Here is a 21787-nt window from a genome sequence, read left to right as displayed (position 1 = left end):
TTGTGTGGCTCTTCGCTTCTTAGTGTTGGCTTTTTGCCTTGTTATCCAGCTCTTTGCTTGGGGTAGCAAAGATGGCCACCCATAGCTCTAGATTTCCATTCCACCCACTTAGCAACCCCAGGAGAAAGAGTGTCCCTTTCCCCATCATTCCACTGAAAGCTAATGCTCATTGTTTCTGATTGGTCAGTGGAGATTATGAGCCTATCTCTGAGCCAATCACAACGGCCAAATGAACGCTGTGTTCTTACTGGCTCCATTCACACTTGGATGGAGAATGGAAACAGGGTGGTTCCCCCAAAGGGGAATGGGAGTGTTACTGGCTGAAGAGCAAACAGCGCACACCGGGCAGACTAAATCACAGGCATCCTCTTTGGTTCCAGAGCAGAGAAGTCTAGCTCATCAAGGTGACCATCTGACACTGTAGTGTCATTCTGGTGGCAGGGAGACCAACAAGAGCTGTGACAGCTGTTTGGTAGGGAGTTGGTGGAGGTGAAGGTGGCGCTTATATCCCTCCTTACAAGAAGCATTGGAGTCCAGAGCAGAGATAGAGGGATGTCAGACTTAATAACACAGAGGCTGACTTTTTCTGTTTAAGGGACTGATGGAGGCCTCTCAAGGGTTCTGTGCACCAACTTGTAAGGGGGAAAGCGGCACGCTAGCTCTGAGGCCACAGCAACTTCCCTAAGATGAGCGTGCAGGACCTCGGCCTGAGTCTGAGGTTGGGGTTTGGGTCTAGCAGGACCCTGAGATCTGTCCCCAGCACAGAGCTCCTGCCTCTTTCCTCACAGCCAACCTGCCCCCAACGCTGGCCAAATCTCAGGTGAGCAGTGTGCGCAAGAACCTCAAGTTGCACCTGTTGAGTGTGCTCAAGCACCCAGCCTCCTTGGAGTTCCAGGCCCAGATCACCACGCTGCTCGTGGACCTGGGCACGCCTCAGGCTGAGATCGCCCGCAACATGCCCAGCGGGAAGGATGCCCGCAAGAGGCCGCGGGACGACTCGGACTCCACACTGAAGAAGATGAAGCTAGGTGAGCAGAGACCCGAGGGCGGGCCTGGCGGCCGGTGGGCGGGGACTGAACCTGTTGGAAGTGTGTCGTCCCGCTGAACTATGTGCGTCATTTGCATCAGTCTAATACATTGTATTGTATAATATGATGACGTGATATGTACTATCGATAATTATTATGGCATACAATATTCATTTTACAGAAATAAATAAAATGAAAGTAGTCTTGATCTTATCCCTCTCCCCAAATGTAACCACTGCTTAACCATGGACGTTTCCTCTTTTTTTTTTTTTTTTTTTTCATCTTTTTGAGACAGGGTCTCGCTATGCAGTTCAGGCTGGCCTTGAGCTCACTTTGTAGCGGAGGCTGGTTTCGAACTTGCATGATTCTCCTGCCTTAGCCTCCTGAGTGCTGGGATTATAGGCGTGTGCCACCATGCCCAGCTCTTATGTTTTCTATCGGAAGTTCTTTATGTGTGTAGAGCTCTCCTTTGTTCTGTTTTTTGTTTGTTTGTTTTTTGTTTTTTTCCTGGTTCCAGGAATAGAACTCATGACCTAGCCCTTGCCAGGCAGGCGCCAGGCAGGCGCTGTGCCCCTGAGCTAAATTCCCAGCCCCTCCTTTGTACTGTTGGTGGCACTGGGAATTGTATCCAAGGCATTGTACTGAGCTACATCCCTGACCTTGGTGTTTGGTTTTGGTTTTGGTGTTTGGTTTTTGGTTTTTGAAATAGAGTTCTATTAAGTTGCTGCAGTGGGACTCAAACTTGAAATCTTTCTGCCTCAGCCTCCCAAAGGCCTGGGATCACAGATGTGTGCTGCTATACCTGACTTCTGGTTTTTATTAATGGTGTCAATTATGGCAGCTTTCTCAACATCAAAAATTTTAAAAATACCACTTATGTTTATTTACAAAGGACTTGGTTTCATATGAAAAAAAAGGAATTCATTGGGCGCAGTAGTACACACCTATAATCCCAGGACTAGGGAGGCTGAGGCAGGAGGATCACTGTGAGATCAAGGCCAGCTGGGCTACATACCAAGATCCTATCTCTAAAAAACATGCAAAGCACAGACCTTTCATAGTGGGCATGTTCTTAGGGGCGGTACCTAGAGGTAGAATTGCTGTCTCAAAGAGATGTGCACTTTTTAAATTGTGATTTGCTGTCAAATTGTCCTTCTAGAAAGTGGTATGTTTATTTTTCCACACTCTACACCCCTCCTAACGACTGTAATTAACCTTTTAACTTTTGTCGCTCATGTAAGCAAAAGCATATTGTCTTATTAAGCGTGGGTGGTTTTCTGTTTTCTGCATTTCCCCGACTCCTAGTAACATTAAGCACTATTTCATAGGCAGAGGGTTGTACACATAGAGCTCGGAAATTATGAGTTGCCTTTTTGTACTAATATAGTCTTGGGCTGGGGCTGTAGCTCGTTGATGGAAAGCGTGTATGGCGCACGTGAGGCCCTGGGTTTCATGCCTGGCACCACAGAGTAACAGTGATGGTAATAACAAAAGTACAGAGGTCAGTCACAGTGTAGCGGTAACAGTAATAGTAATGATATTGTCTTCTTAGGGCTTAGTGGGTTCAGCTCTGGGGTTTGGCTTATTCATATCCCAAATGAGAATTGAGGCCCAAAAAGGGAGGTTGTTGCCCAAAGTCAGTGTGATGCTTCGAGGCCAACTGGGCTGCAGTCCACGAGGTGGGACCGCAGCCTGGAGCCTCGTCCCCTGGGCTACTCCTGTTCACCAGGCTGGTGGAGCCAGGGGACCCCTGGCTCCCTGGAAGAAGGGCCTCCTGCGCTCATTAGAGCCTTTGCCTTGTTCTCTTCTCCTGTCCCAGAGCCCAACCTCGGGGAAGACGATGAGGACAAGGACTTAGAGCCTGGCCCCTCAGGGACCTCGAAGGCCTCAGCCCAGATCTCAGGCCAGTCGGACACAGACATCACAGCTGAGTTCCTGCAGCCTCTGCTGACGCCCGACAATGTGGCCAACCTGGTGAGCTGGCTGGGGATGCGCCACCCATGGCAGGAGACAGGGCTCCTCCTTCCCCTGCTTCCTGCACACTAGCTGCATGTCCGTCCCAGGAGGGGTGATCCAGAAGGACGAGCTTCCCTCAGTGGGCTCTTTTCACCCTCGCTCTCTCAGGAGGTCACCTGTGATCACCACCCAGTGGTCCCTCTTTGGGTGTTCTTAGTCCCCATCCAAACCTGATCACGCTCCTCACTTTCCTCCCCCTGTAAAGGGAGGGTCTCCTCACTGGCGAGGCTGGGGGCTATAACTGAATTGCTTTGGGGCAGGATTGGCTTTCTCTGGCTCCTGGGATGCTGAACTCCATGAGGGCAGCCCCAGTTGGTCTCACTCACTGCTATTTCCCCTGCACTGGCCTGGGCATGGGACTGGGAATTCTGAAGCTCATGACCGAGAGATGCTCCTGCCCTGGGTATCCCACAGGTCCTCATCAGCATGGTGTACCTGCCCGAGACCATGCCTGCCTCTTTCCAAGCCATCTATACCCCCGTGGAGTCAGCAGGCACCGAGGCCCAGATCAAGCATCTGGCTCGGCTGATGGCCACACAGATGACGGCAGCAGGACTGGGTCCAGGTAAGATGCCTGGAGCTGGGCTCAAGCGCTGGGTTCTCCTTAGTGGCTGAGCACCTCCTCACGGGGGTGTGGAGGAAGGTCGCGTGCTGTCAGGCATGTACAGAGCCACAGGCCCCACAGGTGGGATGAGTGCTCAGTGTTTTCAGGGCCTGGGCCTGGAAATATGACAGACCTGGGTTTGGGTTCTAGATTGAACCAGGCTGCTTCCTTCACTTAATTGCTGAGTGACTTCCATCAGGTTACTTCACTGAAGCTTCCGTTTGTCCTATCTCAACAGTACTTTTCAAGTATATGCACAGTGAAATCCACAACTCTCAGTTGTATACCTGAGTGAATTCTCATAAAGTAGAAGTACCAGTGTAATCACCACCCAGACTGAGACATTTCCACCACTCTAGAAAGGTCCCTTGATCTATCCCAGCCATCACTCAGGGCGCCTCACCTCCGGGGATAACCAGCTGGCTTGAGGCCGGCCTCCAAAGAGTACTTTTGCCTTTTCTTGAACTTCATGTAAGTGGGATCACAGAGGTTGGCCTCTTCTGCTCACCGTGAGTTTTTGAGCTTGATCCGTGTGAACTAGCAGCTTATTTTTTATTGCTCAGTCGTCTTCCTTTATATAAACGTATCGCCATGTTGTCCACCATCCTGGTGATGAGCCTGTGGCTGCTTCAGGTTCTTGCCTTTGTGGACAGAGCTGCGGTAAATGTTGTCACAGTCTGTTGGGGCGCGTGTGCCTTCTGTGCTGGGCGTGTTCAGGCAGAGCTGTGGGGTCACAGGGTGGGTGTGATCAGTGCGGTAAAACTGTCAGGTTTCCAAAGTAGCTGCACCATTTGATGCTGCCCCCAGCAACGAATGGCATTTCTGGTTTGAATCTCAGCTGTTACATTGGGAAACGGGTAAAGAGAGCACCTGCTCCAGGGTGGTGCTGAGCACGTTCAAGGGCATTTCTGTGTGCCAGGCTGGGTCCTCAGTGGTTCCCGGGGCGGAAGTGGGCAGGTCTGACATGCTAGGGACCCATCTGCTGCTTCCCTCTAGGCGTAGAGCAGACCAAACAGTGTAAGGAGGAGCCCAAGGAGGAGAAGGTGGTGAAGCCAGAGAGTGTCCTGATCAAGCGGCGCCTGTCCGCCCAGGGCCAGGCCATCTCGGTGGTGGGCTCTCTGAGTTCCATGTCCCCCCTGGAGGAGGAGGTGCCGCAGGCCAAGAGGAGGCCAGAGCCCATCATCCCTGTCACACAGCCCCGGTGAGTCCCCGTCTAGGGGCTGGGATGGCTAGGAGCCCTGCCTTCCTTGTGGGTTTGATTCTCAGCTCCTCTGTGTGTGTGTGTGTGTGTGTGTGTGTGTGTATGTGTGTGTGTGTCTGTCTGTCTGTCCGTCCGTCCGTCCCCACTTGTACCTGCACACACACGTAGACAGAAGATCTGGATGAGGTTCTTCCTGACTCCACACTCAGCTGTAACTGCTAAGCCTTTGTGATTCTTTGTAAAAGTACCCGCTTATGTCTAAATTTAGGAGAATAGTAATAGCTTCCTCATAAGGATCAAGGGAGAACTACATTAGTTCCTGGTAGTGGTTGGGTAACTCAGTTTTTAGGTGTTGGGGTTGAGAGTGATTGTGATAAAGCATGCGGCCTCATTCTTTTTTTGGGTACTGGGAATCAAACTCAGGACCTTGCACTTGCCAGGCAGGTGCTATGCTGCTAAACTATATCCCTAGCTGTTTCCATTTTTGTCTTTTTGAGACGGTCTCACTATGCAGTTCAGGTTGACCTTGAACTCTAAGCAATCTTCCTGTCTCAGCCTCCTGAGTGCTGGGATTACAGGCGTGCGTTACCATGCCCAGCCGGCCTGATTATTAACCCACTGGCTGGTCCCATCATTCTTGTTCTTTGTGTCCCTTACAACCCCAAAATCCAGCCAGACAGCTCCAGCCCCTCCAGGGCTTGCTCATGGCCCAGCGTGACCTGCCACTCCCCTGGGCTGTGTGCTCCCTCCCCATGTCACAGCCACAGCAGGTCCCTTGGGCGTTTCCCACTTAGTCCTCTCTGCCTGAGGCTTGGCCCCCAGATCTTGGTGCCTCTCGAGCCATCCCCATTCTGCTCACCGCACGCCGCCTCGCTGCCCTCTTCCTTTCCTTACCTCACCCTCAGGCCTCAGCGTCCTGGAGCTAGGAGGCGGCATGAGGACAGGCAGCATCTTTGTGTGGCCTGCCTCGTCCCCAAGTGGTGAGAGTCACCGGATAGTCCTGGTTGCTCTGAGTCACCGCATCCCTGTCCCTGCTCACGTAGGCTGGCAGGTGCTGGCGGGCGCAAGAAGATCTTCCGTCTGAGTGAGGTGCTGAAGCCCCTGACAGACGCCGAGGTGGAGGCCATGAAGCTGGGTGCCGTGAAGCGGATCCTGCGGGCTGAGAAAGCCGTCGCCTGCAGCGGGGCAGCCCAGGTGTGCCTGCCCCGCCTCAAGCACGTTTTCCCCATGCTTTGAAGCTAGCCTGTACTTGGCCACTTGACCCCAGCCGGGTCCTTCAGGCTTCTGCACGCGCACAGCTTTCCCAGGCAGCACAGACGCAGCACAGTCTTCCCCGGCCGTTACCTGCGTCCTGTCCCCTCCCCAGAGGTGACGCTGTGCACAGATTAGGGGATCTTTCAAGATCTTTTTCTGTGCTCTTTTTTTCCTATTATTAAGTTAATTGGGATGTTTTAGATCTACATATTGACCACATTCATTGTAGGGAATTTGCACCCTGTATGTGATATTTTTTGGTACTGCTTTTTTCCCCTTCCTCTGCCCTCCCTCAGTCCCTCTTCCCCTCCTTATTTACAAAGCTTTGTTTCTGTTTTATCCTCCTTTTCTCCTTTTTTTTCTTTTCCTTTCCCTGACCCCTCCTTTTTCTGTGCTCTCAAGTACCCAGATACTCTTGGAAACTCACTTTTATTCAGTGACAATGGATATTTTGTTTCTTTCCCTTCTCTGCTCTGCCACAAACAGGCCCTGCTGAGCATACCATTCTTCAGCTTCCTTCCTCACGTCTGCACTGGGGGTCCTGAGCCTGGGCCAGGAGTGGCAGGGTGTGGTTTCGGGGTACCCAGATTACACACACACACACACACACACACACACACACCACTGACATACCTACTTTCCATCTTGGCAGGTGCGCATCAAAATCCTGGCCACACTGGTGACACAGTTTCACTCGGGTCTCAAGGCTGAGGTCCTGTCCTTCATCCTGGAGGATGTGCGGGCCCGCCTGGACCTGGCCTTCGCCTGGCTCTACCAGGAGTACAATGCCTACCTAGCAGCCGGGTCCTCAGGCTTCCTGGACAAGTACGAGGACTGCCTCATCCGCCTGCTGTCGGGCCTGCAGGAGAAGCCAGACCAGAAGGACGGGTGAGGGGGTGGCCCTGTGCCCTCCTGTCCCTCTCCCCTTGCTTCCCTTTCCCTCTTCTCTGTCACCCGTCAGCCTGCTCCCCGCTGCCTCTGCCATGTGCTGAGAGTGGCCTCTGCTTCCCCTCTGTGCTAACAGTTCCTGCTCCGGGCTTGTACTGTAGCTCCCTCCCTTTCCTCGGTCTCTGGCACCTGTCTGCCTTCTACAGAGCACGCCCTAGAGACACGTCACAGTGTGAATTCTGCCTGGTTACTTCTCCACTGAGACTTGGCCTGTGGGGTGAAATACAGCGTCCTTCTCTGTTGCCTCCGCCCAGACTTCACTGGCCTTGGTCTCCTGCCTGTTCCCCCAGTGTGCTCCTGTTCTGTTCAGGTCCTTGGCGGCTACTGTTCCCTCTACCTGGAACCACACACTCACCCAGGCTCTTTGCATGGCTGGCTTCTCCTCCTCTTCTTCCACCTCCCCTGCCACCCCCCGCCGGTGTTGATGACCATGTTCCCTCCGTGGTCTCCTCTCCCTCCTACCCCTGGCTGTAGAAAGTAAATGAAGTTAGGAATCCCCATTTGGAAAAGGAAGAAATTGGCTTTCAGAGAGGGGGCCCGTCTCTGCCCAACCAGCCAGCGGGCAGCTCTTGAACCACCTGTGGCCAGGGGCTGAGAAGTTGTCCCTGAAGTTGGGATTGGTGGCTGGGCCCCTCTGCAGCTGTGCTTCGCCTTCCTTGGACAGGATCTTCACCAAGGTCGTGCTGGAGGCGCCACTTATCACCGAGAGTGCTCTGGAGGTGATTCGCAAGTACTGCGAGGACGAGGTGAGGAGCGGGCAGCGTCCTGCTGGGTCTGAAGAGTGCACAGCCTAGAGGGCGGCAAGGGACAGACCATGAGGTACCCTGCAGCAGCTGAGCCCCACTTCCTCACCCCACTGCAGAGCCGCACCTACCTGGGCATGTCCACACTCCGAGACCTGATCTTCAAGCGCCCGTCCCGCCAGTTCCAGTACCTGCACGTGCTCCTAGACCTCAGTTCCCATGAAAAGGACAAGGTGATCTCCGCACCACGTGCTGGGCCACACTCAGCAATGTGCAAGGCCTCCCTCTGTCGGCAGGAAGCACCCCGGCCTTTTCCACCACCCCCAAAAGTTCTCCTTTCAGTGTTGGAGCTGCTTAGAAAGAAGGAATATTGTACCTGCCTCTTCCCACAGGGTGTGCACTTGCCCTTGCGGGGAGTGGTTTGAACCCAGGGCTTCACACTGAGCTACATCCCCATCCCTTTTATTTTGAGGCAAGGTCTCATCAAGTTGCTGAGTTGATCGTGCTGAGCTTCTGTTTTGCAGTCTTCCTGCCTCAGCCTCCCAGGAGTGCTGGGATTAGGCATGTACCACCACGCCCAGCTCCTTTTTTTTTTTAAACTTTGAGACAGTCTTGCTAAGTAGTAAGTTGCCCCGGCTGAGCTGAAACTTGTGATCCTCCTGCCTGTCACTCTGAGGGCTGAGATTGCACTCCTGGCTCCCATTCATACTCTGTTCCTCCCATGTTGGTGAACTTGAGCTCCTCTTAAGCCCTGAAGCCTGGAACCTGGGCCACCAATCCGTCAAGGAGCCAGTGTGACCGCAGGCAGTGAGGACCTAGCATGCTTGGTGCCTGCAGATGTGGCCCACCCCATCTGCTGGGGGGCAGGCAGGGGTGGTGGGCAGGCTTCCTGGAGGAGGGGACCCCTGAGCTGACACCTTAGATGTGAATGGTGGGTGTGCTGTAGACTGGGGACAGGTGTGGACCTGCTGCAGTTGATGAGGGCCTGTGACCACTTTCCTCACTGCCTGTGTGTTCAGCAAGCCTGCACTGTGCTCCTTTGGCCCTGGTCCTTAGTGCTGTTCGGGCCAAAGCTCTGCCCCAGACCAGAACCTGTCCTCCTGGTTCCCGACAGATGGTGTCTGAGCAGAGCGGGTATTAGCAGGTGACAGACATTCCAGACAGTGAGGAGCCTAACGTGTGAAGTTCCACAGCCAGGGAGACCTGGCAGGGAGCATTGCTTTTGAGGAGAGCGCCATCTGCTTGCAAGGGCGTAGGCGTGGGATGATGGGGCCAGGCCTGCCTTCACCCCCGCCGCTGCCCCCCAGGTGCGCTCCCAGGCCTTGCTGTTCATCAAGCGCATGTACGAGAAGGAGCAGCTGCGCGAGTACGTGGAGAAGTTTGCCCTCAACTACCTGCAGCTCCTGGTGCACCCCAACCCACCATCTGTGCTCTTCGGGGCTGACAAGGACACAGGTGTGCTGCAGGTTCCTCGGGTGCATACTGAGCGCTGCCCACCTGCTGGCAAAAAGAGCTGAAAGCCGGCCAGGGCATGGTCCGCAGGGGACCTGGAGGCCAAGGAGGGCTGGCCAGTGGGGAGTCCAGGGAGGGCCATCTCAGGCCTGCTCCTCAGCAGAGCCTGCGGTCCTCCAGAACCAGACAGGGAGCCCTGGGCCCCCTGCAAACAGGCCCTTAAATGGGAAGGGTTGGGCTGGGATGGGATGGGGAGGCCCAGCCTGGTGTTGGGAAGTTTCCTGGGGGCTGAGAGACCCAGGGCTGGGTGGTGTGAGCACAGCTGGTGATCCAGGCAGAGGAGATGATGGCACAGAGGCGCCAAAGTGAGGGGCCTTGGGGACTGTAAGAAGTGCCCGCAGCAGTGGCTAGGGCTGGGTTGGCACCACCCCTTACTGCATCTGGCAGATAAGGCAAGGCCAAGAGTTGGGAGTTGATCCTAAAGCCTTGGGGCATTGCGGGAAGATTTGGAGAGGGTTAGGGTCAGAGCCGCACTTGACAGGGCCCTTCTGGCTCGGACTTGGTGCTCAGAAGAGGCCAGAGGTGGAGCCTTGGGCCCATGCCCCTTCCCCAGATGGATTCACTTCCCAGTCCTGCTCCCGCTTCCTGACCCCTCTTCCCACTGACCAGCTCCCCGAGAAGGGCCGGGCACCGAGGATGGGTGTGGGAGTGGGCCAGCCTGATGCCCGCCCACCCCTGTCAGAGGTGGCTGCGCCCTGGACTGAGGAGACAGTGAAGCAGTGTCTGTACCTCTACCTGGCCCTCCTGCCTCAAAACCACAAGCTGATCCATGAGCTGGCAGCCGTGTACACTGAGGCCATTGCTGACATCAAGCGGACGGTGCTGAGGGTCATCGAGCAGCCGGTGAGGCCCCTGAGGCCCCCAGGGCCCTGGGCAGGCTGAGTCCCCAACCCCAGTCCCTCCCTGAGTGTCTCCACCTCAGTGTGTGCTAAGTACAGAGGACAGTCACCCTGGCCCGCAGCTCTAGCTTCTAGGTGCTCCTCATGCCACCCCAGTTCGTGAGAAGAACAAAGTGGCCCAGCAGAAGGGATTCCGGAGTCAGACAGGCCTTCGTTCTCCCTGTGACCCTGGCCCCTCAGGAAAAATGGGGGGACTGGTAATCCCTCCCCCATGCAGCCGAGGGAGTCTGTAAACTCACATCACTCTCTGTGCTGCTGTCGTCAAAAACTGGCCTTCCCCTGTGTTGCTAGAGGAAAGCTTCAGCTGTCGTTAAAGAAAATAAGCTCCTCCTGCCCTTTTCCCTGGAGCCACCAGCTTGCTCTCCGGGAAGCAGCTGTGCAGCAAAGCAGCAGCTGCCATCTGCTGTATCCACCTCCACTGCAGCTGGGTTTGAAACCGCTTGATTACATCTTCTCTCTGCCCCTGACTTTTAAAAAATTATTGTGGAAGTTTTCCAGAGGAAACAAAGGGAGAATGTCATGTTAATCCCCACGTATCTGCCTCCCAGATTGTATGCTCTTCATACCTATAAAATGGGGTAGGAGGTGAAGTGGGTTTAATCACCATTTTCAACATAAGCCAACTGCAGTTCACAGAAAACAGCCCCTGCATTGAGCACTTGGGTTTCCATCTCTGCCATGAACTTGGTAGGGGACGCTGGCCCCGCTCCGTGTTTGGCTCCAGAAGCAGCAGCAGGTTGAGGCTTGGTCTGGGCCATCAGGCTACAGTGACAGTGGCTACGGGAGCCAGGAAGGCCTTTCCCAAGGAGCTGAGGCGTCGGCAGGGCATTCAGAGTTCTTAGATTTGAGACAGCAGAGGGCTGGCCTGCTGGGGAGGACAGCACAGAAGGGCCAAGATGCTCTGCCTGAGAGGAGCTGCCCCCTGTACCCAGCCTCCCCTATTCTCACCCTGGTCCTGGTACCCCACCAGCCACCTGGCTTCCTTGAGCTCACCCTCACCTGATCTCTGCTTCTAGATCCGAGGAATGGGCATGAACTCTCCAGAGCTGCTCCTGCTGGTGGAAAACTGCCCCAAGGGGGCAGAGACACTCGTCACCCGATGTCTGCACAGCCTCACAGATAAAGGTGCCCCAGACACCCCTATCTTTCACCTTGCCTGCCCCTGCTGGGTCCCTGGATGGCGGTGTGTCTTGGGAGTCTCCGTTTCCTGGACCTCAGTCTCTCCACCTAGAGCAGTGTGGCACTTACTGCATGGGTGCGATCAGGCTGCAGATCCCTGCTGACCTCCCGCACATCCACCCTGCTTCCCTCTGGGTGGTCATGTTGCATCCTCTGCACCCCCCAACCCGGCTTCATGCTTCCCCGCAGTCCCACCCTCCCCAGAGCTGGTGAAGCGGGTCCGAGACCTCTACCACAAGCGACTGCCCGACGTCCGCTTCCTCATCCCAGTGCTCAATGGGCTGGAGAAGGTACAGGGGCTGCCGGGCCCCCGCTGGGCGCAGTGGGGTGGGGAGAGCAGAGCAGCAGGCTCCCCGCAGCGGCAGGTGGGTGGCGAGAGGGTGGGAACATAGCTGCCTGTGCCATGTGGTCAGACGTCCACCTCCACGCTGCCTCTGCCTCGTCTGACTACACGCAGGTCACTTGTTCTCTCAGTCTTAATTTCCTTACCTGTCGGGAAGCCTGAAATGACATGTGGATGCGTGTGCTTGTCCTGAGGCCTGCGTGGACCTGCAGCTGAACTGCTGTCCCCAACATGTGGGCTGTCGCTCGAATGCCCTAAGGGGTCTTGCCCAAGCAGCCGTGGGACTTGAGGGGAACCTCATCTGCCTGCAGGGAAATGAGGATCGCACCATCTACTTAGACACTTGCAGGGAGGGCCCCCAGCCTGAGGGGCACACTTATCCAGGGGCTTTGCAAAGCCCCCGCTGCGTGAGCAGATGGCTTGGCGGAAGAGGGGTGGGGTGTGTCTGACATGCTGTCCACCCTGCCCCTTCCCTATAGAAAGAGGTGATCCAGGCCCTGCCTAAACTCATCAAACTCAACCCCATCGTGGTGAAGGAGGTCTTCAACCGCCTGCTGGGCACCCAGCATGGTAGGTGATGCGCCCTTCCCTGCCGGGCCAGCTGGGCCTTGGCCTGCAATTTCCCTCCCCGAGGGAGGCTGTCAGGGGCTGCCTTTAGGGAGAGGGGTTACCCTCCTCCCCATGATGTCTGCTGGACTTGTCTCACGTGTGTCCAGGCTCCCAGCCTGGGAACGCTGGTCCCTCCTTAGATCCTGCCCAGATCCCTCAAGCTGTGGGCAGGGCTATTTTGTCTGACATGGTCAAAAAGAAACAAAGCAGGAAAACTACCAAGTAGTCTAGCACGGGTTCCACACCCCTCAGCTTGTTCAACACACACAGAAGCACACCATGCGAGCAGGGTCGGGCACCAGCCAGAGCGCCCTGCAGATGCCTGTGAGCGTCTGCGCCGTGCTGCAGTCAGTGCTGGGGACCCGGTGGTGAACCTGGCCCTGCCTTTGGAGGTGCACAGCCGAGTAGGGAGCGAGCCCCAGGTTTCCTGGGGACGGGGGAGGAGACGAGCACATCTTGCCTTGCCCTGTCCTGTTCCCCTAGTCCCCAGGAAACCCCCAGCCCGGGGGATGTGGACCCCTTTCTTCACTTGGGCCTCCATACCTTCTCCCCCACCCCTGCTGCCACCTGCTGCAGGTGAAGGGAACTCGGCCTTGTCCCCCTTGAACCCTGGAGAGCTCCTGATCGCCTTACACAACATTGACTCCGTGAAGTGTGACATGAAATCCATCATCAAAGGTGAGGTGTCCGTCCCTGTCTGTGGCCCAGTCCTGTGCACTGTGGCAGCCTCACACGGCCCCCACTGGAATCCACATGGAAGACCGTGGCACCTGCAGCCCCCGCAGAGCTCTGAGGCCCCACACAGTCCCTCCCTCCTGAGTCTCCCCTTCATGGCCTTTCTGCCCCCTGTAAGGCACCTCAGGAGTAGGAGGCACTTCGTCCTGTCCTCCCTCCTGCCCTGGCCACCAGGAAGAGACAGAAGCAGAGCCCAGGTGAGCCCTGACCAGAGGCTCGTCGTGCAGTCAAGGCACCAGGCCCTGCTGGCCTTGCAGATGCAGGCTCAAGTGGCGCAGGGGGTGTGCTTCCATAGCAAGGGGTTGGTGAGACTGGCCTGCTCTCAGCGCCCTCCACTCACTCTGAGCCTGGCTCTCCCTTACTGCCTACGGGTCTGCTCCTGCTGATCCCATCACGTTCCTTGGTAAGTTGTTGACTCTGCTTTGCAGACAGGAGATGGAGTTGCAGAGAGGTTAAGTAACTGGGTCAGGGACACACAGCAGCTAAGCGATGTGATGCAAAGCACAGACTCTGAACTCACGTAGACCTGAGTTAAAGTTCCGCCTCCTCCATGCACCCTGGGTCCGGGCCACCTCCCCTAAGGAGCCGCCACCCTCAGCACTCCAGAACTCCACTCTCCCTCCCTAGAGGCTCTGGAGCAGGAACTAACCTTTGCCAGGAGGTGGAGGCCCTGCCTGTCACCCTCTGCTCTGAAGACAACTGTCCTTTGATTCCTCTCCTCCTGGGTGGGGACTTCCCCTCCGTGCCACTTTGTTTCTTGTTCTGGCTGTCAATGGCTTCTTTCCTAGTCCCCCTTAGCAGGTTCTCAGCAACTTCTCAGGTCAGGCGAGGAACTTATGACAAGGTGACACTGAGGAGGTGCCAAGGCCTCTGGTGGAAGAGCAGCGAGAGAAGCGGTCTCACAGGTTTTGGTCTAAGACTGTGGTCTTTTGACCCTGGCCACTTCTTCCTTGTTTTTTATGGTGCTGGGGAGGGGACCCAGCGCCTCACTGCCACTGAACCACACTGCCAGTCCCTCCTGACCCCTCTGATGCACCAGGGCATCCGAAGGGCAGTACGGTCATGTGCTTTATGCTCACGTGGCATGGGCACCACCTGAGGGGCTCTGCAGACACAGCCACCCCTGCTAAGGCCGTTCTTGATCCAGAATAGGAGCCCCCCTCTCAAGTCCTGTGGTGCTCATAGGAACTGTGGCCCAGAAGAAAAGGAATTTGTGGGGGCCACTGAGGTAGCCAGTAGCCAAGGCCTAGTGGCGGCGGCAGGGTGGACCCTTTACCTCCCCACCTTGCTCTGGCACACTCGGGCCTGTCACCCCCACCACTGCTTGCCTGCAGCCCTCAGCCCTGCTACCCCAGAGCCAGAGCACCTCTCCCCTGCTTGGGCCCCAGTAATTTCCTGGCTGCACTAGTGCCCGTGGTAGGAACCAGGCTGAGAAGTCTGCACTGCAGCCTGGAGCCCACCATTTGCGCCCTCACAAACCCAATGGAAGAGCAGCAAGGAGAAAAAGATGTGAAAGTTAAGGTCCATGGCTGTGCTCTTTAGGCTCCCTGCTCCCTCTGTTGGCAGAGCACTGGGGATAGAGTTTGGGAGAGACCTCACGCATGCGCAGCCTGTGCTCTACCTCTCCGTGATCTGGTTCAGCAGTTAAAACTCGCTGAGTACCTTGGCTCAGCCTTATCCTGGGTGGTGCTAGAATCATAGCAGGGACAGAGACAGCCCCAGCCCACAACCCCAGGTCTCACAGTCTGGAGATCAAGACAAGCTGGCCCTGGACAGACCTGTGACAGGGCAGCCATGAGGGGCTGTCTGAGCCAGCCTGGAGGTGGGTCCTGGGAGGGCTTCCTGGGGGAGCCATCTGCTGGCAGCAGGAACTTAGCAGGGGTGAGGAGGCCATGGGGCCAGCGCTGGGCCAGGCTCCCGCACCTACTGAGCCGACCTGGGGCTCGAGGTCCTGGCCCAGACATGAGGCCAGGCATGAGCACTGGGGAGGCCTGCCTGGCTGCCCACATGGAGGGTTTGCCCTTGTGCTCTTGTCTTCTAGAAAGGAGGAGGTAGAGGTTGAGCTTTTGAAAGATCCTTCAGGGACTGGGGATTTAGCTCAGCGGAACAGCGCCTGCCTGGCAAGCCTGAGGTTGTGAGTTTGATTCCTGGTACCAAAAAAAGGACCCCTCAGGCCACTATTTGGAGGGCAGCTTAGAGGCGAAGTGGGAGCCCAGGGGAGCGGAGGGGCCACTTCTGAGGGCCGTTAGCAGCCGGCAGGCAGGATACAGGGCTCCCTGGCCGAGTGGAGAAGAGCAGGTGCTTCAGTTTCCCGCGGGTCCTTACCTCCACTCCTCTGCCCCTTCAGCCTCCCCCTGATTTCCTGTCATATCTCCCCCTTCCTTCTTTGGGCCCCCTGTTCCCTGTAAGGCCCTCCCTCTGCCTGATTCTCCCCTCACCCCTCAAGGATTGAGGGCCTCTTTTCTGGCTCAATAAAGATTTCCTGATTGACAGACTCACATGGCAACTGGTGTTTGGGGAAGAGGGGCTTCAGAGGCAGGCCCTGGGACGTCCCCATTAGCACAGTGGATGAGGCTCTGGCACCACTTTGGGGGAAGCAGACCCAAGGCCAGCCTGGGGTATGTGGGTAGCGCCAGCCCTCTGGGTCCTTCTGGTGCTGGGTGCTGAGCTGGGGCGCGGTATCCATCCCAGCACCTACCTGTGTCCAGTGTCTGTCTCCCAGCACCAGCTCAGGCCTTGATGCCCGCGAGCAGCTTTCTGGTGGGGAGGGGACCATGGGAGGCAGTAGCCGCCTCCCCTAGAAGCAGAACTGGAGGTGCCCACTGCCCAGTGGAGCTGGAGCACGTCTCCAGCCTCCTGGGGCTGTCCTCAGGCGGGGCCAGGGTGCCCTCTCACGACAGCGGGGAGGCGACCTCGGGTGGGGGCAGCGGGCAGAGAGGACGACGGGCTGCTCTCCGCCTCGCAGCTACCAACCTGTGCTTCGCGGAGCGTAACGTGTACACGTCCGAGGTGCTCGCCGTGGTGATGCAGCAGCTGATGGAGCAGAGCCCCCTGCCCATGCTGCTCATGAGGACCGTCATCCAGTCCCTGACCATGTACCCCCGCCTGGGGGGCTTCGTCATGAACATCCTGTCCCGCCTCATCATGAAGCAGGTAACTGCCCCGGCCCAGGGGAGAGCAGCCAGCTGCGCTGAGGACGGACCGGGTGGGACCCCAGCCTCACCCCGCCTCCTGGGCACGTGCGGTGTGGCCACAGGGCGGTGAGGGTGGGCGGCTGGGTGGAGGGGCCATATGGGCTTCGGGGTGAGCAGCAGCAGTACGGCAGCCCCCCAACCCCCACCAAGGCACACCCCGCCAGGACGGCCCAGCCAGGAGATGGTCCAGTTCAAGACAACACAGTCAGGGCCTGTAGGCATACCAAGACAGAGCAGATGCCGCCCGCAAGCTCAGTGGGATTCAGCCCAGCGGCGGCTGCTTTGTAACGTGTGGCGTGGAGGCTCAAGGCCGAGCGGGGCAGACCTGGGTTCAACTCTTTGTTTCTGCCTGTGTGTCCCCCTGTGACCTGAGCAAGTGCCTGCCTGCACCTCTGCCTCTGTAACAGGGCCAACGTCGCCCTCTCGAGGCCGCTGTGAGAATGACATGATGGGTGCTTGGGGCAGAGGCAAGGAGCGCTGTAGCAAAGGGGTGCGGCCGGGGAGACCCTCGGTTTTCGACCCCTTTTCCAAGTTGCCCTCATATGCCTGCTGCCTGAAGGGAAGCAAAGGCCTCTGGAGGGAGGTCAGGGCCGAATGGAGCCCAGAGGGTTCTTGGGCGCTGGGATTGGCAAGGTCGTTCTCCCTGGGGCTGGGGCTGGGGCTGGGGTGCTGCCTGCGGCCCCGCCCAACACTGTTCCCCCCGCCCCCCCGCCAGGTGTGGAAGTACCCCAAGGTGTGGGAGGGCTTCATCAAGTGCTGCCAGCGCACCAAGCCCCAGAGCTTCCAGGTCATCCTGCAGCTGCCGCCCCAGCAGCTAGGCGCCGTCTTTGACAAGTGCCCTGAGCTCCGGGAGCCCCTGCTGGCCCACGTGCGCTCCTTCACCCCCCACCAGGTACCTCAGGGTGCGGGGCAGCAGCACTCAAGGACGGGCTGGCGGTGGTCCAGGGGAGCCCTGCCCTGCCGCAGAAGCCCAAGGGCTCTGGAGGGTCGGGGTCCTGGGACCTGGGGGGTCTCGGACCTCTCCACAGCGCCCCCTCCTGCTCTCGCCTAGCAAGCGCACATTCCCAACTCCATCATGACCATCTTGGAGGCCAGTGGCAAGCAGGAGCCCGAGGCCAAGGAGGCAGCTGCAGGCCCCCTGGAGGAGGTGAGGGCCCTGCCCCCTCTGCCCGCCCTCGTCCCCCGGGGGCTGCAGCTTCCGAGGCCGCTTCTGTCTAAACATGTGCCGAGATCGGGCGGGCGGACGGCTGCCCCCCCCCGTGCCCCTCCCCCGGGAGCACCCCCAGAGCGCCTTGTGCCCCTCCCCGCCGCAGGATGACCTGGAGCCCCTGGCCCTGGCCCCGGCCGCGGGTCCCCGGCCCCCGCAGGACCTCATCGGCCTGCGGCTGGCCCAGGAGAAGGCCCTAAAGCGGCAGCTGGAGGAGGAGCAGAAGCTGAAGCCCGGCGGTGTGGGCGCCCCCGCCTCGTCGTCCGCTGCCGCCGCCCGGCCGGGCCCGGCCCCCGTGGAGGAGGCCATGGACTTCCGGGAGGAGGGGCCCGAGTGCGAGACCCCGGCCATCTTCATCAGCATGGACGAGGACGCGAGTCTGACCGAGGCCGCGCTCCTGGACTCTAGTCTCGAGGGGCCCCTGCCCAAGGTAGGGGCGCCGGCCGGAGCCGCAGAGGAAGAGTCGGGGCCCTGGGGTTAAGAGCTGGGGGCGCTGAGGGCCGGGGTGACCGCGCTGCTGACCCGCTTGCCCGTTGCCTTCTCCCGCCACCAGGAGGCAGCAGCGGGCGGGCTGGCGGCCGCGGAGGAGCGGAGCCCGCAGACCCTGGCCGCGGGGGAGGACGCCGGCGCCAAGACGCCCAGCCCAGCGCCCGAGGAGGCCGGGGACCCCGAGGCCAAGGGGAACAGCTGACAGGGCCTGCAGGAGGAGGGCGGGGAGGGGACGCGGCGCGGCTTCGCCTTAAAAGTAAATAAAGGAGGTGGCGCTCTGAGGCGCTTCCGCCGATCTGTGCGGCGGGCGGGCCGGGGACACGCGGGGCGCGCCTGCGTGGACGCTGCTTTCGCGGGTGACCCGGCCCCTAACGGCCCCGTCCCGGTGCCCAGGGAGCGGCGATAGGCAGCTTCCTGAAGCGTGCCCGCGGGCGGCGGGTCTGACCTGCCCAGCTCCAAGCGCGCCTAGAAGGCGGTGCCCCGCTCTTAGCTATGGGGGACCCCTCCGAGCCCCCCGCCGGGCAGTACTCCGGCCGGAGCAGTTTCCAGGCGTCCGACCAGCGGCGCAGTCTGGAGGCTTCGCAGCCGCAGGGCACTGACCCCGAACCGGCGCTGCAGACGCCGCTGTCGCAGCAGCGCGGCAGCCAAGGCCTCCCGGGCCTGCCCCAGGTGCGCTGGTCCCAGGGGGCCGGCCCGCCTGAGCACGAGGACTGGCGGCTGTCCCAGAGCGTCCAAGCTGCGGAGGCGCCCATGGGCCGCACAGAGCACCCCAGCTTTCCCTTGGGGTTCCAGTCCCATGCCTACGCGGAAGACCACAGGAGCCTGGCCGGCGAGCACACCACCGCCCTGATGCTGCAGCAGCTGCAGCGGGGCCAGGGCGGCCTCCTCCAGCAATCTGAGCCCGCCTACCACCCCGCGGGCGCCAGCTTCCTGAGCCAGTTCGACAGCTACCCGAGAGACCAGGCCTTCTCGCCAGGCACCCAGCACAGCCCCTACCCGAGGGACGACCTCACAGCCCCCAGGTTCTCGTTCTCGGAGCAGGGCTTCCTATACTACAGTCCTGAGGTACCTGAGCCCCCGCTGCGGGAGCTGGCGGTACAGAACGCCAAGGCCTACCTACTGCAGACCAGCGTGGGCTCCGACCTCAGCCTGTGAGAGGGCGGGAGCGGGGAGCGGGGCCCCAGGGAGGGAGGGAGCTAGCCAAGGCCCTGCCTCCAAACCCAGGGTCTCAGATCAGAGAGGGGGCTGCCTCGTGGGAAACCACCGACTACCCCGGGCTTCCCACTCGGCATTGGGGAAGACATGCCAGCCAGCGCTAGCACCTAGTTCCCTCACGTCCTCTGTCCCCTTTCCACAGAGGACACTGAAAGCAGGAAGTTCGATCTTTTATCCAAAGCTACACAGCCAGGGTGCAGCAGAGCCAGAATTCCAGATCAAGTGACTCGGGTCCACCTGAGTCCACCTGCTCTTCCCTGGGGCAGTTTCTTGAGCCAATTCCCTCTGAGCTTTCTATCAGAGCTGTGGTCACAAAACACTCAGTCTCCATGGGAGACCCATGAAGCCCACATTATAGAGAGAGAAGGGACAGTAAACATAAAAAATGGTCAGGGAAGCCAGGGGTGGTGGCACACACCTATATCCCACACTCTAGGAGGCTGAGGCAGGAAGATCATAGGTGTGAGCCCAGTCCAGAAAATCTAGTGATATTCTGTGTCAAAAAGAAAAATTTTTTAAAGGCTATGGGTGTAACTCAGTATGAAGGCCCTGAGTTCGATCCCTGGTACCACCAGAAAAATGAAGCCGGTTGAGAATAGGACTGGTGTGTGAATCAGGGGCCTGAGTCAGAGCACACTGCAGGTAACTGGTGGGAGAGGGGTCCAGGGATGGTACACGGCAAATGCAAAGACTCAGAGGCTTGCTGTGTTCTAGAACAGTAAGGGGGCAGTTGTCAGAGCCAGGGAAGGAGGCAGTGAGGTTCGTGAGGGGTCTTGTTAAAGCATGAAGCTGATCCCACCTGTCCCGTGCTCAGAACCTGATCCCCGCTCCTCAGGAGGAAGTGCAGAAGGGGAAGCTCCTCCTCGACTCCGCTTCCCAAGGCCCAGCCCACCCTCCTGAGTTCACTTCGTTTCCTTCCTAAAAAGCTCTGGCCAGTCTCACTTCTCCTTACCCTTCCCAGCCTCAGCGAGGCCCTGTGCCACACTCGGGACTGCCGACAGCCTGGCACAGTTGCACACACCTATAATCCAGCTACTTAGGAGGTTCACAAGTTCGAGGCCAGCCTGGAGAGCTTAGCAAAAAATAAAAAGGGCTGGGGGTAGTGTATATGGCTCATTGGTAGAGTGTTTCCCTTGTAGGTGTGAGGCCCTGGGTTCTATCCTCAGCACCCCAAGGAAAAAACCTGACAAAATCAGTCTGTACACAGCAGCAGACGTGCTCTACAAATAGACTAACTTGGTTTCAAATGCTGACGGTGCCACCACTGTATGATGGTCAGCCCCAACCTTCTCTATGCCTCAGTTTCTTCCTCTGTAAAGTGCAGGTCTTGCTTTTGAGGGCTCAACCTGGCTCTCAAGTGCCTGGCTGTGGTGACATCATCACTATGGCTTCCTCTCTTCCCACCCCACCCCACTCTACACCTGGCACACGGAACCTTCCACATGTGCCTCCCACAGGCTGGGGCACTCCCTCCCAAATGTCACACATCCCCGGTCACATCTTCTGCAGACCGGCAGTTTTTCCTCTTTCTAATTCTAGCTTTTCTTTTTCATGTCTTATTACACTGTCTGTAACTTCAGAATGTCATTAAGTCGAAGAGGTTAAAGCAGGTTACCAGGGCCTTCGCCTAGCCCCCAGTCTCCTAAAATGGGTGGATGGCGAACAGCTAAAATGAAAGTAGACAATAGTATGATTTTTAGGCTCCAGGAAGGTCAGAGCTCTCTCTCGCAGGAGTAAAGACAAAGAGTTCCACCAGACAGCCCATATTATTTGGTTTTCAAACAAAGGAGTGGGGTACTGAGGCTACCCCGGGACCTTGGGAGTCAGTTCAAAGACTTCTCCAAGCAGTAAATTGTGCCAATTAAAAGAACTGTTTGATCTCCAAGGTTGGCAGCTGTATTGCTCTGCATAGGGGATGTCAGCAGCCCGTGTCCTTGGCTGCCTCAGCTGTGGTTATCTTGACTTCAGAGCACCCTGCATGTGCTCTTTTCCAGCCCAGCCAGAGGTTGCTGCATTCAGCAGCTCAACCCTTGCAGCCTGGTCTCCAACAGCAGGTGTCTCAGTTACTTGCTCATTGCTGAGACTTGATCCCAGCACCAACAAACGGCTCGAGTTTTTGGTCCATAGCCGGCTGCTTCAAGGGGGACAGGCACAGTGGGTCAGCCTGGGAAGGAGACCTGTTCCCTCCACAGCAACCAGGAAGCAAGAGCCCAGGGAAGGAGGACACCCTTCTGGGTCACAGTCTCTGTGCCCAGCCTCTCTGGACCAAGACTGCTCCCATAATTTGAGCACCTTTTTTTTTTTTGTTTTTTTTTCTCTGGTACTGGGAACCGAACTCATGACCTTGCGCTTGCCAGGCAGGCGCTTTTGCCACTGAGCTAAATCCCCAGCCCCTTGAGCACCTTTTGAGAGCCCCCTCTTGTAGCCAGGTGTGATGCCACACGCCTGTAATCCCAGCACACGGGAGGCTGAGGCAGGGGGATGGAGACCCTGTCTTGCAAAACAAAATAAAACACACAAAAGCCTCATGTCTGAGGCCCAAAAGCCTCATGCACTTTGGGGTGATGTCTAGTATAAACCATAACAGCAGGCATTTATGTTGCCCATCTCA

At 57.9% G+C, this 21787-nt stretch overlaps 2 protein-coding genes across 5 annotated transcripts in view; both read left to right on the top strand.

Moving 5' to 3' along the window:
* Window positions 1-18242, top strand: part of Sympk (symplekin) — a 28305-nt gene extending 10063 nt beyond the window's left edge. For 3 of the 4 annotated variants that reach the window (XM_005413815.2, XM_005413816.1, XM_013509527.1), the window contains 19 exons: window positions 789-1028; window positions 2848-3002; window positions 3459-3609; window positions 4645-4849; window positions 5893-6043; window positions 6756-6991; window positions 7716-7797; window positions 7914-8027; window positions 9102-9249; window positions 9989-10149; window positions 11222-11330; window positions 11574-11674; window positions 12207-12297; window positions 12913-13014; window positions 16037-16224; window positions 16981-17157; window positions 17317-17412; window positions 17579-17902; window positions 18026-18242. In XM_005413815.2, the coding sequence (XP_005413872.2) occupies window positions 789-1028; window positions 2848-3002; window positions 3459-3609; window positions 4645-4849; window positions 5893-6043; window positions 6756-6991; window positions 7716-7797; window positions 7914-8027; window positions 9102-9249; window positions 9989-10149; window positions 11222-11330; window positions 11574-11674; window positions 12207-12297; window positions 12913-13014; window positions 16037-16224; window positions 16981-17157; window positions 17317-17412; window positions 17579-17902; window positions 18026-18163 (2969 nt within the window). In that variant the 3' untranslated portion in view covers window positions 18164-18242. Of the gene's footprint in view, window positions 1-251; window positions 405-788; window positions 1029-2847; window positions 3003-3458; window positions 3610-4644; window positions 4850-5892; window positions 6044-6755; window positions 6992-7715; window positions 7798-7913; window positions 8028-9101; window positions 9250-9988; window positions 10150-11221; window positions 11331-11573; window positions 11675-12206; window positions 12298-12912; window positions 13015-16036; window positions 16225-16980; window positions 17158-17316; window positions 17413-17578; window positions 17903-18025 lie in introns of those variants that run through there. The other variant, XM_013509528.1, reaches the window with a different exon arrangement.
* A 73-nt stretch (window positions 18243-18315) lies between these two features.
* The window catches only part of Rsph6a (radial spoke head 6 homolog A (Chlamydomonas)), a 16511-nt gene continuing 13039 nt past the window's right edge, over window positions 18316-21787 (top strand). Inside the window, exon 1 of the mRNA XM_005413817.1 lies at window positions 18316-19112. Within this exon, the coding sequence (XP_005413874.1) occupies window positions 18454-19112 (659 nt within the window). The 5' untranslated portion in view covers window positions 18316-18453. The remainder of the gene's footprint in view (window positions 19113-21787) is intronic.

The sequence above is a fragment of the Chinchilla lanigera genome, unplaced genomic scaffold (genome assembly GCF_000276665.1).
Source record: "Chinchilla lanigera isolate Chin_1 unplaced genomic scaffold, ChiLan1.0 scaffold00173, whole genome shotgun sequence".
Lineage (NCBI taxonomy): Eukaryota > Metazoa > Chordata > Mammalia > Rodentia > Chinchillidae > Chinchilla > Chinchilla lanigera.
The sequence above is the reverse complement of the archived record's forward strand: the minus strand, read 5'-3'. Positions and strand labels throughout refer to the sequence as shown.